The sequence below is a fragment of the Gymnoscopelus braueri genome (assembly GCF_963280865.1).
Source record: "Gymnoscopelus braueri genome assembly, chromosome: 15".
Classification (NCBI taxonomy): domain Eukaryota; kingdom Metazoa; phylum Chordata; class Actinopteri; order Myctophiformes; family Myctophidae; genus Gymnoscopelus; species Gymnoscopelus braueri.
Window position 1 is genome coordinate 3,764,610 of NC_137620.1, and position 18,281 is coordinate 3,782,890.

The 18,281-nt window shown below is 39.6% G+C and overlaps 1 protein-coding gene across 6 annotated transcripts in view; it reads left to right on the plus strand.

Annotated features, from left to right (window-relative positions):
• The window catches only part of camk2d1 (calcium/calmodulin-dependent protein kinase (CaM kinase) II delta 1), a 151,969-nt gene that overhangs the window by 69,040 nt on the left and 64,648 nt on the right, over window positions 1-18,281 (plus strand). For all 6 annotated transcript variants that reach the window (XM_080452047.1, XM_080452049.1, XM_080452050.1 and 3 more), the window contains 2 exons: window positions 7,919-7,978; window positions 10,187-10,241. In XM_080452047.1, coding sequence (XP_080308173.1) covers window positions 7,919-7,978; window positions 10,187-10,241 — 115 coding nt within the window. The remainder of the gene's footprint in view (window positions 1-7,918; window positions 7,979-10,186; window positions 10,242-18,281) is intronic.

Here is an 18,281-nt window from a genome sequence, read left to right on the forward strand (position 1 = left end):
AACCAACACCACTTTCTGACAAGAGGTTCTACGTAGCAGTAGTGTGGGGGCCTGCTGGAGTAGAGCTATGATGTTAGCAGCATTGGCGATGCACTTAATGCAATTTAACCACTTAAACCCTCTATTCTGAGTAGAACGGACTTGGGTTGCAACTGTACTTGTATCTCTTTTTTTATCATCTACACCAAATGACATTTTTGTGACGCGTTGTGTGCCTGTAGATATGCAGTTTTTTTGTGGAAGCTGGGGTTCAAGTGGTTTAATGTCGCACTCAGTGGTGGAAAAAGTACTCAGATATTTTAGTGAAAGTAAAAGTATCAATACTGCAATTTAGAAATACTTTGTTACAAGTAAAAAGTCTTGAATTCAAAATTGACTTGAGTAAAAGTACAACATTATTTATATCAAAATGTACTTAAAGTACCAAAAGTAAAAGTACTAAAATGTTTGAAGATAGCAGAAGTTCACAAGGTGTCGCAATGTGACGTGTTGTGAACTGGCCACTTTCAAATAGCCTATGTATAAAATAGGGTGGTGGTTAATTAAGCAATATTACACGAGAGGGTGTGCTTTACCGTCATTATTAGCACGCCTGTGATGCGGTCAGGAACGAGGCGAAGCCGAGTTCCGCCGCGATCACAGAAGTGCTAATAATGTAAGGTACTGTAAAGCACACCCTCGAGTGTAATATTGCGATTATACAACAGTTACCAACAAAACACATCCAAATGTATTCATATTGTGGGGCAATTCATAATAAAAAAAAATCGCTTATCCGTTTCCCTGTAAAGAGAAGAGTTTATTTGACTGAGACAAAATAGTGGCAAACTCATTTTGATGTCCGGGCAAGATTGGTCAAATGGTGACTTGAGGTGGGCAGGAACCAGTTGCGGACGCACATGCGCGCTCACACGCATTCAGTTATACAGCATTCTGTTGTCTTGTCTTGTCTTATTATTATTATTATTATTATTATTATTATTATTATTACCCTTATTATAAACCATTTTAAGTAGAATAATTCAATTTGAAATTAAACAATATCTGGTAATGTGTGTGGGTGGTTAAATAATTACATTTATAGAACAGTGGTGTAAAGTAACTAATTACATTTACTCAAGTACTGTACCTAAAGATTTGAGTTTTACTTTACTAGAGTATTTCCAATTTCCAGAACTCCACTACATCTCAGTCACTGCTATAACTACAGTATATCACTTTAAAAAATGTTTTATGAAGATTAGCTACTTTAATTATTTACATTAAAATCAAACAATGCAATTTGTAATGAGCCCATCCATTTGAAATAGAACAATTAAATTCATTACCTGGTAATGTGTGAGGTAATGTGTGTGGTTATAATAATGTTCTGGCCATGGCTTCAATTGCTTGCCTATTGTTCTTTACAGAACAAGTGGGGAGGGGGGAGCGTTCTCTCACACACACACATATATATATATATATATATATATATATATATATATATATATATATATATATATATATATATATATATATATATATATATATATATATATATATATATATATAATATAGACATATAATATAGAAATAAAAAAGTTAGAGAACCACATATTATAGCAACATAAGTGTTTCAGAAAACTGTTAGGATTTAGGAGACATCTGTAAAGATTTCCATGATTTTTCAAAAATAGCAGATCTACAAGCTCATAGTGCGATCTCCTCCTTTCTCAGGGCAAGCTCCTGTGTGTGTCAGAGACAGACAGACAGACAGACAGACAGACAGACAGACAGACAGACAGACAGAGAGAGAGAGAGAGAGAGAGAGAGAGAGAGAGAGAGAGAGAGAGAGAGAGAGAGAGAGAGAGAGAGAGAGAGAGAGAGAGAGAGAGAGAGAGAGAGAGAGAGAGAGAGAGAGAGAGAGAGAGAGAGAGAGAGAGAGAGAGAGAGAGAGAGAGAGAGAGAGAGAGAGAGAGAGAGAGAGAGAGAGAGAGAGAGAGAGAGAGAGAGAGAGAGAGAGAGAGAGAGAGAGAGAGAGAGAGAGAGAGAGAGAGAGAGAGAGAGAGAGAGAGAGAGAGAGAGAGAGAGAGAGAGAGAGAGAGAGAGAGACTAGCCGACTAGTTGAATAGACTGTTAACGAGCCAATCAGCCAGAACAGTCCACAGCTGGCTGTGGAATGTTGACTGACTACCGGGCCATCAGAGGTACTTGGCTGCCAGTGGGGGAGGGGGGAGAGCTGCTTGGACGTTCAGCAAGGCAACGTGCAAACTCCGACTCTATCTGTTAGAGGTAGTATCAATTCACTATTTTGAAAAGTATTTCGCGGGCCGCACTGGACCTTTCCGCGGGCCGCAAAATGCCCGCGGGCCGCGAGTTTGACACCCCTGGCTTAACCCATTACGACCGGGAACGCATCTGTGTGTCATTTTTTGAATTTCTTTGGCCATTCAAAAATAGCAGATCTACAAGCTCATAGCGTGGCACCGAGTTCTGCGCTATGAGCTTGTAGATCTACAATTGTTTTGAAAACAATTTAAAATGTGTGCAGATCTTTGAATGTGTATATTTTTCAAAGCGATTTTTTTTAACTCAAATCTTTGCTTCTGGCGATTCTTATGGCTAGCAACCTCTAATTCAAGTGGTGTTTTCTCTACTTAACTCATTCAGTGCCATCTTTATAAGCCCAGAGCGCCAATGACGTCGCCGACGTCATGAAAAAAAAAAAGGTTCAGAACCCAAGATATGATGATTTGAAGATTTGCTGCTCCATTCACTTCTTGTTTAACTTCTTACTGAAAAAGGCTGTATCTCGGCTCCTAAGCACTTTTTTTTTTACAATGTATTTTTGGCCTTGGCACAGGGGTGATATAGCCAGAAATATTTTTGGCACTGCATGAGTTAAGAGTTTTAACTTGACTTCAGTTCTATAAGCTGTAGTTTCAAAACTATTCACTCTATTTTGCTATGATTCCCTGCTTTCATATGAAATGAAAACATGAAAATGAAAAAAAATCTAGATGACTGTCTCCCAGTCAAATGTGGTCACAAATGTCTTCTAAACAGCTATTTGGAGATTGTACAAATGTCTTCTAAACAGCTATTTGGAGATTGTACAAATGTCTTCTAAACAGTTATTTTTGAAAAAAAACTTACAGTATGTTGCTATATATCAGTGCTTCTCAAACATTTTCCATGTCAAATATTTTGTTTCAGGGACCCCCAGAAGCAACGATTTCAGTTAAAAAAAAAGATATATATATATGTTCACGATTTTTCTAAAAATAGCAGATCTACAAGCTCATAGCGCGGCACTCGGTGCCGCGCCATGAGCTTGTATATCTGCTATGTTTTAAATAGCCAAAGAAATCTTAAGATGACAGAGATGCGTTGCCGGATTGAAAACTGACATTTGAGATACTGTAATTATGTGAACTCTGTCATAGATCACGTGACACTCTTAGGTTGACGTTAATCACTGACCTTTATTATTTTCCGCATGAATGGAAAACGCCCGGTGGTGAAAAGCATTGGAGCTGTGCTGAGAGAGAACCCTGATAGTGTGTGTGAGTGAGTGCAGTCCTCTTTTCCCAGAAGGCTGTGTTGTTGACATTACTGTACATCATCTGTACTGGAGGAACAGCAGTGTAGCAACAGCAATTGAGTGACTTGGGAAAGTCCTTTTTTTGCCAGTAGCTATCAGGCTATACAACCAGTGGAAGAAGTACTCTTTTTGTTTTACTTAAAGGAGCATTTCACCCCTGGAAGAACTTACAGTCACTCAATGTTAATAATATTTGTAGTAAATAACAGTAGCTAAATTTGAAATTTGCACCCTATGAAAAATATACAAGTCTGTGTGTTTGACTGGGGTTTGACTGGACTGCTGCATTACTACAATGACCATAATGCTTTGGGGTACTGCCCTTCCTTGTGGCTGCGTGGGGGTGTGGTCTACATTGTAGTCAGGAAATAAGGTGAGATAAAGAGACTATGAGTCAAATGACTCATAGTCTCTGAGGATATGGATACAAATCTAAAAATACAGATAAAACACAAAAAACACACCAGGATCATGTTTATGGGTCCTAGACCTAGATAAAAATAGGGGTTTGATGTAAAATCGGCGAAATGTCCCTTTAAGTAACAAGGCCAACACATATCCCACAAACCAGGAATTGAGAGAACATTTCACTGTCTTGTTTTTCATTCATATCTACTTTTGACAGTGCAGTTAATCGGTACTTTGCTACTACTTTTTTTCTTTCTGCAACCACAAAGCTATATTATAAACTGGTCGAATGATGCACTTGTCATGTTATTCTGTCCGTTCAATAATGCAAGGCACGTTGTGCATTTTCTGAAAGATGCTCCACAAATTAAAAGTTTAGCTCATTTCATTATTCATCCTTAGAGGAAAACAGAAGCTGTAGGGAGAGAGCTTCACACAAATGTCAGTGAGTAGACATGGTGCGACCTATATTTATACTTTAATCAGTCACTGTATGTTAACGAGGCCTTTTAATAATTTAAACCAGTGGTTTTCAACCTTTTTCATGCCAAGGACCCCTAAATTGATATCCTTTTGGCCGCAAACCCCCATCTGAAAATGTTTAATGCCAGGGACCCCCAGAAGCAAAGATTTGAGTTAAAAATGTTTGCTTTTCAAAATGTTTCAAAAATGGCAGATCTACAACCTTTGAACCTTTTTCATGCCAAGGACCCCTAAATTGAATTGTGGCCACTGACCCCCATCTGAATTTTTTTTATGCCAGGGACCCCCAGAAGCAAAGATTTGAGTTAAAAATGTTCGCTTTTCAAGATTTTTCAAAAATAGCAGATCTACAAGCTCATAGCGAGGCACTCCGTGTCAATGTTGTTAGTTACTGGCTTAAAGTGGTTTAAAGTAACTAAGTACATTTACTCAAGTATTGTACAATTTTGAGATACTTTTAATTTACTGGAGTATTTCCAATTGTCTATAGTTTTGCTTCTACTCCACTTACATCTCGGAGGCAAATATTGTACTTTTACTCCACTACAATTATTTGAAAACAAAAGTTACTAGTTACTTAAAGATATAAATTATGACATTATAAAACATACATGAACTACTTTAGCCCTATTTTATACATACTGTAGGCTATTTGAAAGTAAACTTTTTCCACCACTGGTTACTGGGAAGTCGAATGTCAATAACTTCCACAGAAATGGGAGTTAGAATCTCAAGGGAAATTGTACCAGATTGCCTGGTTGAGTCACCATTATTAGGAAATGTGCCCATAATCAGTTGCATGTGTCTGCTCGCTCATACATCAGTTGCAATGAATCAGTTAACATGAGGTTTTTTAGCTCTGGACCATAGACCATAGAGCTAACAGTTAAATAATAACTGTTAAAGGGATAGTTCACCCCCAAAATGACTTTTTTCCTATCGATTAGTCATCCCATGGAGACTTGAATTCATGGATATTTTTGTTTTGTTTTTGTCGCATTCCTAAGCCAATAGTTTGGCAGCCGTTCCGGTAGGAGACACAAAGAGTCTCCTGTGTGTCTCCTACCGGAACTGCTGCCTACCGGTCCGCTGGTCATCAAATATGTGACAAAAACAAAAAAAATATCCATGAATTCAAGTCTCCATGGGATGACTAATCGATGTTTTTTTTAGTTTTTTTTTGTGAACTATCCCTTTAAGGGCTTGATTTAATTCACCTCGAAATAACACATTGAATTAAGCCCTTAACAGTCATTATTTCATTTCAAGCTTCCCCCCCCCCCACACCACGCCCATATAACCCCTCTCCCAACACAACGGTGGTCCCCGGGTCGGTTCTCAGTCAGGGTGGTGGTCCCTGGTTCATAATCAGTTGAAAAACCCCTGACTCATAACCTCATTATGTCCGAAACGGTAACTTTTCACTTCAAAAGCATCAAAAGTAGCAGATCGAGCTTGTACTTTTGATGCTTTTGTGTGTCGCTGTAGTGTGATCAAGTACTGCGTTAATTTACGAAAACTACACAAAAAGTTAAAACATGGAGATAAGAGGTTGTAGATCTGCTATTTTCGACAAATGTTCGCCCCCCCAGAATAGGGACGCTAGGGTTCATATGGTTAAACAATGGTGACAATTAACGCCTCCTATAACATTACAGTCCCTGCCTTCAGTGAAAGGTTCAGTGATTTGACACCAGGTTAAAACAGTGGATTTAAGGACCGGTCTAACCGCATCAACCAGCCGTATAACCTTTTCACTTTTAGCAACCTTTACCGTGCCAAATATTTCCTGTACAGCTAAACATTTCCTATACAGCATAACATTTCCTGTACAGCAGTGGTGGAAGAAGTACTCACATTATTTTTACTTAAGTAAAAGTATCAATACCACAATCTAGAAATACTAAGTAAAAGTCTGGTGTTTAAAATTGACTTGAGTAAAAGTACAAAAGTATTGGTATCAAAATATACTTACCAAAAGTAAAAGTACTCATAATGTCCCATTTCACAGGTTCAATATGTACAGTATAAAAATATTTTGAAAAAACTGAAGTAGTAAGGCTAAAGTGGTTAATGAATGTTTTGTAATAATAATCTAAATCTACAAAGTAACTAGTAACTCAAGTTTTCAAATAATTGTAGTGCAGTAAAAGTATAATATTTGTCTAAGTCTTAGAGGACCACATTGTTGATGTGGTCCGCCCATGTGACACCCAGTGCCATTCGTAGCCATCCAGGAACCTCTCTCACGAGGGTCCATTTTTTACACTCTTGAGCAGGGGTCTTCAACGTTTGTTCAGGCCAGCGACCCCTTAGCTGAGAGAAAGATGAAGTACCCCCCCCCCCACTACATATTGTATAACATTGTGTTGCAGGTTAAACTTTTTTTCCTAGGTTTCATAGATAGCTTCATATTTGTTTGACAGCACTGCCAAGCATTGTGTTGGATCAACCTCTTTGCCAAAAATAGCCGCTCTACAAGCTCACAACGCATCGCAAGTGAGCTTGTAGATCGTCTATTTTTCGGCTAAAGTTTTCCTCAGAATAGGGATGCTAGGGACGGGCTCAAGTGGATAATGCCATTTTTTATTTAAAGATCCTATCACACAAAGATTTGGCGGCCCCCCGGTAGTAACTCTGAGGACCCCCTAGGGTTCCCGGACCCCCTGTTGAAGACCCCTAGGGTCCCCAGGGTTCAGTAGTGGTGTACTTGTACATTGGTTCTCAAAGTGGGGTCCGGGGACCCCCAGGGGTCCTTGAGGGAGTTCCAGGGGGTCCCCAGCTAAATGGTGGATAGTTACAGTAGGAACCAAATGGACCCTCATGGGTCTGTAACTCTGAGAGTGTGCAAATGGAACCAAATGGACCCGTACGGGTCCATTTGGTTCCATTTGTACACTCTCAGAGTTAAATTAACATAGATTTTACAATATAAATTGGGGTCCCAGAGATAGAAATGCCATTAAATGGGGGTCCCGTCCCATAGCCTAATGCATGTCAAACTGGGCGTCCTTGAAATTAAAATGGTTGAGAATCACTGCTAGAGCCGTAAGAATATTCTCTTATGGGGTCCCTGGCATATATTTTCAAATGAGGGTCTGTGGGCTAATAAGCGTCAATTTGGGGGTCCTTGACACGAAAAAGTTTGAGAACCACTGTACTAGTGGACATGGTCTTGTTGTTTTACTGCTAGACAGTAGGGAGACGAGGGAGGAACCAGGAACAAGGGAACCCTCTGGAGACCCTGTGAGTTCAACACTTTACGCTGACGAGCTGAGTCTTGTTTATTGCTCAAGAGAACTGGGATTGACTTGTGTGTGTGTGGGTGTGGGTGGAATTCTGAAATGTGAAGAATGTGAAGAACGCTCTGGGGGGACAGACTTATTAATGCCAAGACAACTATCAGTGTGTTTTAATCTTAATGTGTGTGTTTCCTATAAACAGATCACCAGAAGCTGGAGAGAGAGGCCCGAATATGCCGCCTGCTGAAACACGCCAATATCGGTAAGATTACAGTGAGGTTACAATCTCTCTCTCTGTCTCTCTCTCTCTATCTCTCTCCTCTCTCCTCTCTCCTCTCTCTCTCCTCTCTCCCAGCTCAGATAATATCCCCCTTTTCTTCCAAAGCAACAAGTCAAACAGCAGTACAACTTCTACACGCACGCAAACAAACACACACACCCACCCACACACATACATACACACACACGCGCATTTGACGTATGAATAAATTAGGCTTAAAATTCTCTCTCTGTGCGTGTGCGTGCTCGCGCGCCCACAATCCCCAAACACCTGGAGCCTTTTGTTGTGGTTAAATCATTGCATAATAAGCAGCCTCGCTCCCAGGTGACATGGCTAAAAATGGAGACCATCTGCATCACACACGCGCACACACACACACACACACACACACACACACACACACACACACAGCACCAGCTCACCCTGCCAACGGACCCACAGGGGCTAGTCCACTGTAATTACCAAACAGCGATGATGCAACACACACACACACACACACACACACACACACACACACACACACACACACACACACACACACACACACACACACACACACACACACACACAGGGATGAGGGGGCGTGTGTGAGGGACAGCAGAGTGATAGGGGGTATGATTTAGTTTCCACAGACATTGTGGGAACTAACGGCAAAGGCCCGTTGTGCCAGTAAGACTGTATTATAGTGTTCCTATTCTGGTTTGAACATTAAGGTCTAAAAGCTCACTTTACTTACTTTATTTGTTTATTTAGACGGGTCACCGCATATTAATGAACAATACATATCAATGTAATGTAATAAAGATGCAAATTTACTTCTGCAGTCCCCACAAAAAAACATAACAAAAAGCAGACAATAGAGTAGGCTACATTACATTACACAGGGAAAGAGTAAAGCAAAAATACCTCAAAATTGTACTTGCGTAAATGTACTTAGTTACTTTACACCACTGCATTTATATAGTAATACAACACAGCACACACACACACACACACACACACACACACACACACACACACACACACACATACACATACACATACACACACACACACACACACACACACACACACACACACACACGCTGTAATACAAAACAATATTGTTTAAATAATGTATTCTTCGCCTACAGGCTGCAGGTCTGTCTATATTCTCTCACAAGGCAATACAACAGTATTGCTAATGATTATGCTCAAGATATTAACCCTATTGCTGTTTATTTACACAGCAAATCCAAGATGGCGGACGAACAATGATCCATGAATTAATGAATTAATCACACAACTATCAAATTTGATAAATCCTAGATCAACAAATCCATGTTTAGCCCTAAACTATGCTTTATTTAATCCTTGTTGGTGCGCCCGGCCCTCAGTGCGTTAAAGGGGAATTTTGGACCTTTTCTATGATGTTATGATATCTTAGGATGAATGGTACAGTAACAAAAAAAGAAAAAACGGAAGTCTCGCTAGACGAGATTGAAATCTCGTCTAGCGAGACTAACGTTTTTTCTTTATTTTTTCTCGGTTGCATAGTGTTCCGTCACTATGAACGTGGATGCTGAACTTGAACCATTTCTTGCATTAAAGATGGACACATTAGCAGTTCTTTCTCTGTAAAAATGCGTATATGCTTATGTGCATTTCAGTCAGTGGTGGGAAAAGTACTCAAATTCTTTACTTAAGTAAAAGTACCAATACAGGTAGAAATGCTCTGTTACGAGTAAAAGTCCAGAATAAAAGAATTACTTGAGTAAAATTACAAAAGTATTGGCATCAAAATGTACTTAAAGTACCAAAAGTAAAAGTACTAAAATATTAGAAGATAGCAGATCTACAAGCTCACAACGTGTTGTGAGCTTGTAGATCCGCTATTTTCTAATAGCCTATGTATAACATAAGGCTGAAGTGGGTAATGTATGTTTTATAATATAATTATTTGTATCTGAAAAGTAACTAGTACAGTAACTAAAGTTTTCAAATAATTGTAGTGGAGTAAAAGTACATAGTATATTGGAAAGCTGTCTAGATGACTGAATGAGTGTAGCGATGAATTCATCTTCCCTAATGAGATTGTTCTCTGCCTTCTGTTCCACCTCTTTGCTTCTCTCTCTCTCTCTCTCTCTCTCTCTCTCTCTCTCTCTCTCTCTCTCTCTCTCTCTCTCTCTCTCGCCTCCCCCCCCCCCCCAGTGCGGCTCCATGACAGCATATCAGAGGAGGGATTTCACTATCTGGTGTTTGATCTGTGAGTACACACACACACACACAGCTGGTTTTATTATGCTCCAGCAAACTTTCACTTCCTCTGCCTCTGTTCACCGCTCTCCAGGGACACTGGCGAAGACGCACACACACACACACACACACACACACACACACACACACACACACACACACACACACACACACACACACACACGTTTGTATTGCTGTTGTGGAGTGTTAAACAGGTGTTAAATGTCACTCCACATTTGAATGTGTGTTAGCACACTCAAATCAGGAAAACAAATGTACATGCATCGCACGCACGCACGCGCACACACACACACACACACATGAAGTCAGGTAAGCAAATCTAGCACTGAGGCATTTCAAGGCGGCCGCCAATCAGGCGTTGCTGCCTGTCGTCTGCAAAGCATGATGGGAGATTAGGTGCTCCCTCGTCCCGTCTGTTTTCACCACCGCCTTCTGCTGTCCAATGCACGCACGCACGCACAAACAAGCAGACACACACACACACACACACACACACACACACACACACACACACACACACACACACACACAAGCAAGCAGACACACGCGTATACAATGTATAGGAATGTGTCAGTCAGTGTGCATCCCACACACAAGATGTCCGCATCGTTGTGTAGCTGCATGTCATCGCGTATTGCCTCCTGCCTCTGTTTGTGTCTGTGTGTATATATTTATGAAACCTCTTATCTTCATATCTTAACTTTTTGTGTTTTTGGACCCACATCAGAAAATGTGTGTGCCAGGGACCCCCAGAAGCAAAGATTTGAGTTAAAAATGCTCGCTTTAGCAATACAAAGATTTGCACACATTTTCAAGATTACAAAAAAAACAGCAGATCTACAAGCTCATAGTGCGGCACTATGAGCTTGTAGATCTGCTATTTTTGAATAGCCAAAGCTAAGTGGTTAAAATGATTGTGACGCTATGTTAACTAATTTAGCTGGGGACCCCCATGTTACCCCGCAAGGACCACTGGTGGTACCCGGACCACTGGTTGAAAACCACTGCCCTGTTTGATCATACTACAGCGTCAATCAAAAGCATCAAAAGTAGCAGATCTACAAGATCTTGTAGATCTGCTACTTTTGATGCTTTTGAATTTGAATCCTGAAAAGTAACAGTTTTTGGACATATGAGGTTTCCACCCAGACAGAGACAATATTCAAGTTTATAGACCAGATCAGAACAGGCAACAGTGCACACACAGACATCAAAGGGGGCTGAAAAAAATAAAAAGTGCCCACTCCAGACCATGAATGCAGCTTTTACTATGGTGAAAGAAATGCAAATGGCCCCTCTCCCCATGCCGTATACCCAAAGGCAGCATTCAAAATAATTGCCTTTTTTCCAAACTCTCCTGCACTTGAAAGCAGCATTGTATGTTGAAAGAAGTGTCCGCTCTGTGTGGAAATCCATGCCGTACTCTCCAGTAAAAGGCTTGACTATAGACGGTGATGGAAGAATTCCATTTTTTGTTTTTGTAAAACTATCAATACTGCAAGTAAAACATACTCTGTTACAAGTGAAAGTCTGGAATTCAAAATTTAATTGAGTAAAATGACGTAAAGTATTGGTATCAAAATGTACTTAAAGTACCAAAAGTAGAAAATACTGTCGCATTTCAGAAGTTTTCAGAAGTTTATTTATTTTGTATTTTTTTTAAAATAGCTGATCTACAAGCTCACAATGTGTCACATGGCGACACATTGTGAGCTTGTAGATCGGCTATTTTAAAATAGCCAAAATGTATATAGGGACGTATATTTTGTAATAATAATCAAAATCTACAAAGTGACTAGTACTGTAACTCAAGTTTTCAAATAATTGTAATGAAGTAAAAGTATTTACCCTTGAGCTGTGGTGGAGTAGAAGTAAACGTACAAAAAATTGGAAATACTCTAGTAAAGTAAAAATACCTCAAAATTGTACTTAAGTACAGTACTTGAGTAAATGTACTTAGTTACTTTACACCACTGATTATAGAGTACTGAAGTCCTGACGTCATCAACCCCTCTACCCCTGGGTCACAGATTATTTTCCCCATAGAATTCCACATAAATAAATCTTAGATTGTGTCATATAAGAATTGTGTTCCAAAAATAAACAAATCAGCCCGGCTATTATGTCAGGTATGTGACGCTGTGTCATTTATGATATTGGGTTATATTTGATATTGTCTGTGTTAGAGACAAAAAAATAATGTTCCTACTCTTTGGATAAATTAGTACTTTTTCCACTGCCAGTTGACGATTCATATCGCGGGTCCGGGGTGTGTAGGTTTGTTTTTTAAAGTGAAAATTTTTAACTCAAATCTGGAGGTCCCTGGAACAAATGTTTTGAGATGGGGGGGCCAAATACGTATCATTTTGGAGAATTTGCAGACTTCCTCTCAAACACTGTGCCCAACTTTAATCGAGTTGTGATTCTTGGCTCCATTGTCTCGCTAATCTCTCCTAAGTGATTGTGTGCATCTGGTTGAGTCTTTTTAATCTTGCTTATATGCTTTCACCCTTCTCATTGTCTGGTTCTGCAATATGGAAATAATTGCTGCCTGTCTGTCGGGTTGTAGTGTTGTTATATTTAATGCCTTTCTCTCCTGCTAAATCTCATCTTCCTTTGCGTTGCTCTCGCTACATTTGCTCTTCGACTGCCATAATACGTTATCTGAGGCTGTCATAGCTGCTCCCAATACCCACCGCCCCCTAACTTTATCTAAAACTGTATAACACTATAACTAACTTTCTCTATGTAATACCACCCACACTTCTATTATGAATGCTGTTTGTGCACTTAAAGGTAGGGTAAGTGATTTGCAATTATTCAGATAATTGCAAAATGGGCCTATGTTCTGATAGTGCTCGTTACTATAGAGTGTCCTGTCCATATAAGGAGTCTCCATGTCTCTCCAGCTCTTTATAAAACAGAAAATGCATTTTCGTTTCAGTTTCAGTTTCATTTCCAATGTTATCCAATCAGGATAGAAAACTCAATCAGGATATAGATTAAACAAGTGAAATTGGAAGTGATGACACTAAGAAATGAGCAGGCAAAATTGGCACTGGAACACTATAAAAATGAAGCTTAAAAATGGGTACTTTCTCCTGATTGGCTGAGATTTTGACACCTACCAGAAAATGTATTTTCTGTTTAATAAAGAGCTGGAGAGACGGGGAGACTCCTGTTACTGAACAAACACTCTATAGCAATGATTACTATCAGAATATAGTGCTTTAACCTTTTAACAAAATACTTTTTTTTTTAACCCAAAAATATCACTTACCCTACCTTTAATGGTAGGGTAAGTGATATATTTTGGTTAAAAGGTTAAAGCACTATTCTGATAGTTAGTTAGATAGCAATCATTGCTTCAGAGTCTCCAGCTTTTTGATAAACAGAAAAAACTACATTTCAGCCAATCAGAAGAGAATACCCGTTTATCAGCTTCATTGTTATAGTGTTCCACCCAGTTCCAAATTGAGTCTGCTCATTTGTGTCATCACTTCCAATTACACTTGTTTAATCTTTATCCGAGTTCTCTATCCTGATTGGATCAAATTGGTATCCCGACCTGAAAATGCAATTTCCTGTTTAATAAAGAGCTGGAGAGACATGGAGACTCCTGTTACTGAACAAACACATTGATATGTATTTGGCCCCCCCATCTCAAAACATTTGTTCCAGGGACCTCCTTAGCAAAGAGTACTATCAGAATATAGAGCTATTTTACACTTGTTTAAATGAAATGAAATAAAATCACTTACCCTACCTTTTAAATTGAAAACAGCTTTATCTCCAGCTGAAACCAAACAACTAGTCCAAACTAGTCAGCCTCAAGAACTGCCTTGAGGGCATAGTAGTGATGGATGCCACCAAACTTGCTATAGCTGAATGAAGTCAAGTTTGAAGTTGTCCTATTTGGCTCCCCTGACTTCATCAAACTCATTATTTACTGTCTTGGCAACTTGTCCACCCTCGTCAAAAAGACTGTGATATTTAAAGTAGTAGTAAAAGGTCCCTCCCCCCATAAATATGATTATGTTGGGAGGTCACAGGCCTGAAATGTTGAGAACCACTGTTCCAACGTTGTTATCTGCTGGCTGGCTTGCTTTGCAATGATGTCATGCTTCAATATGAAAGGCCAAGGTTTTGTTAATGAAGTAAGATGAAGTCATACTACTGAAATACACCCCATCTCACTTTGACCCATTGAGATGGGGAGCTGAAACCAACCAGTCCCTCCACCGTGACCTCTTATACTCTTGTATAATACTCTTGTATCAATGTTTGTTTTGTTGTTGTCGTTGTCAGCACCAGAGGACACCTAAAAGGCAACGGGAAATGACACAGACCGCACGCACGCACGCACGCACGCACGCACGCACGCACGCACGCACGCACGCACGCACGCACGCACGCACGCACGTGCCCTGCAGACTGTGTTCCAGTCATTTCCTGGGGGTTTATTGGCACCCGAGTGGGACGTGTCCTTATTTAAAGGAGAGCTAAAGGTTGCATATCCCACAGCTCTCCTCTCCTCTTCCCTCCCCTCCCCTCCTCTCCACCTCTCCTCTCCTCTCCTCTCCCCTAGCTGGAACGCTTATAACGTCAAAGTTGATGAATGGTCTTTGTGCGGTTCTCTCTCCTTATTGGATAAAATTGGTTTTCGGACCTGAAAATATAGCAAAGATTACTATCATCATACTTCGTTTCTTTTCTTTTTTTCTTTACAAATCATGTTACTTAACCCGACTCTAAAAAGGGATATTTCATTAAAAAAATAATAGTAATTGTACCATCTACTCAGGCTTTTGTGAGCCCCCAGACAGTTTTTAAGTTGCTTGATTCAGTATTTAGATATTTGATATTCATTTTATCAGACACCCCCCCTTCCTATACAAACCCATTATAACTTCAAACTCCATTTTTAACCTGTTAGATTAATAAAAAACACCCGTCCTTTGTTCTGGTGACTCTGAGGGGCCGTGTTTTTCCGATTCCTTTTGTCATTTATTTAATTACATTTTTTTATTGTATTTTCTTTTCCATTTTCCAATAAAATGACCCAATTAAAAAATATCCCTTTAACTGTGCATTCACACTGCACTGTTTTCAGTCTATTCCAGTGGTTCTCAAACTTTTTCATGTCAAGGTCCCCCAAATTGACACTTATTAGCACGCAGGCCTCCATTTGAAAAGATATACCAGGGACCCTCATAAGAGAAGATGTTTACGGCTCTAGCAGTGATGCTCAATCATTTCCATTTCAAGGACCCCCAGTTTGACATGCATTAGGCTACGGACCCCAATGCAATGGCATTTCTATCTCTGGGACCCCAATTTATGTAGTAAGATCAATGTTAATTTAACTCTGAGAGTGTACAAATGCAACCAAATGGACCCGTTTGGGTCCATTTGGTTCCATTTCTACACTCTCAGAGTTACAGACCCATAAGGGTCCATTTGGTTCCTAACTATCCATCATTTAGCTGGGGACCTCCTGGAACTCCATCAAGGACCCCTGGGGGTCCCCGGACCCCACTTTGAGAACCAATGATCTATTCCACACTAGGCCATCAATCCCACACAAGTGCGGACGCTTCATGGTAGATATGAGCTCACGGGTGGGCCCCACGCCCAAGTCCCCATCCAGTGGGGTGTTAAATATAGAACAGTCATGGTAAATATGAGATCATTGTGGGCTCCGATCCAGCAGGGTAAGGCGCTGTGACATAAAGCAGAACCCTGCATTAAATGAAGTCACACTCTCTTCTCTGTGTCTCCACTACAGCGTCTGCTCCGCTCATTCTTAACTCTTTCACTGCCAGAGTAATATACATTAATCAACTGACCCACTGCCAGCGTTTTCGTGTTTTTTAACCTTTTCAATTGGTCACAGAAAATTTAGATCCATTATGATCCATCGTCGGACCGAGTGTAAACACAAACAGTCGCTCAGAGGGAAAAATGTACACCCACGAGGTGCAACAAATACTATCAGAATATAGAGCTATTTAACACAGATTTTAACCAAAGGAAATCACTTACCCTACCTTTAAGCATTACAACAGCTAATTGTTCAAAAAGGGAAATGTCGTGGAGAAAGCTCAAATTGTAATTGGCTCGGAAAAGTCTCAAAGACCCTACTGTTTTCTACAGCAGTGCTACAGTATTACTGTTATTCTATAGAGGCCAATATACTGTGCAGTAGCGGCTATATTAAAGTAGCTCTCAGTGTGACGTCAATAAAGACTATTCACAATACACAATGGTGTTCATATAACAATCAATATATTTTCCTTATGTGAAGTACTCCCCCTTCCATCACTCCATGTGTGTTTGGCAGCATTCTCTCCGTTGACAGCTGGAAGGCACATTGCTTCCAGTTTATTTTCATTCACATTCAATCTGGGAACACATCTGTGTCACTTTAGATTTCTTTGGCTATTCAAAAATAGCAGATCTACAAGCTCATAGCTATGAACTTGTAGATCTGCTATTTTTGCGCAGACAAATACATATCATTTTGGGTGGTCCTTGACATGAAAAAGTGACAACCACTGATATTATATAGCAACATTAGTTTAAAGAAAAATATGTTGTAGAATCCCCAGAAGCAAAGATTTGAGTTAAAAAAAATTGCTTTAAAAAAACACATTATATTCAAAGATTTGCACCATTTTTACGATGTTTCAAAATGAAAATAGCATATCTACAAGCTAGTAGCACGGCACTCGGTGCCGCACTACGAGCTGTTGAAGACCCCTGCTTTAGAGTATGTCTACATTGTGGTATTGCTACTTTTATTACAAGTAACACATCTGAGTATAGCCTGCTTGTTCCACCACACCGCTGCCTATACCAGGGGCCCAGCACGTACATCATAATTGGAAATTGGCCTAATATGAATCACGACGCTGAGCTCTATTCAATCAGCCGTTTGAGTCAGCCAGCGTGTGGCCGCTTGGAAGGACGTCGGAAGGACTTTTAGCGAAAGCAATTTGATCGATGCAGTTTTTAGCACCTACGACCGGCGTCAGTCCTGTGCCTTCTGACCAAGGTTATAATAGCTTTGGATTTTTCATTTTTGATTTGATTTGATTTGATTTGATTTATTTGCACAACATTTTTGTATACATTTACAGGACATGTTAGTTATTTCCGAGGGAAACATTATGTGATAGTTGTTGTGCCGGTGAGGTAAGAAACCCTGGAGGGCTTATGTGAGAACCTCACCGTTTACATTACATATAATAAGAGTTATTTAATATTAAAAACAAAGACAAAACCGAGAAAACAAAAACAAAAACAAAAATAAAATATAAAAAGTATATACATACTATATACCTATGATAACGGGTATAGGACATCTGATAAAAAATAAAAATACAAGACTGAGCAGAAGAGACAGAACAAAACAAAAGCACAAAGTATTGAACAAAGCAAAACAATAATGCTGTTACATATTTATGTGAATATCAGGATGAATTATTTGGAATTATTTTAATTTAGGTTAATTTTTTTTAATACTTTGGGTTACCCTTGCATTGTCTAATACTAACTTAAAGGGATAGTTCACCCCAAAATGACTTTTTCTCTATCGATTAGTCACCCCATGGAGACTTGAATTCATGGATATTTCTTTTTTTTTGTCGCATTCCTAAGCCAATAATTTGATGACCGGCAGCGGTTCTGGTAGGAGACACAAAGAGACTCCTGTGTGTCTCCTGTATCCCTTTAACAAAAGATAGCATTTAAAAATGTATTTAGTTACAGACCAACCACAACCAACCCTCCACAAACGAAAACTAAGGGCATTTTGTCTATGATTTCAGTTTGTTTTAGTTGATTTTGTTGTTAGTTTTCGTTTTTTTTATTTCTATTTAGTTCAGTTAAAGTTATACAATGCAGAATCCCAAATAACGATTTTTAGCAACCTCTGCTGGTCACTACCGTCACTGCATACAATTTCCGTAATCCTCGATTACCCAGAATTCCATTCGTTTTCACCGGAAGCCGGAAGCGTTTCAAA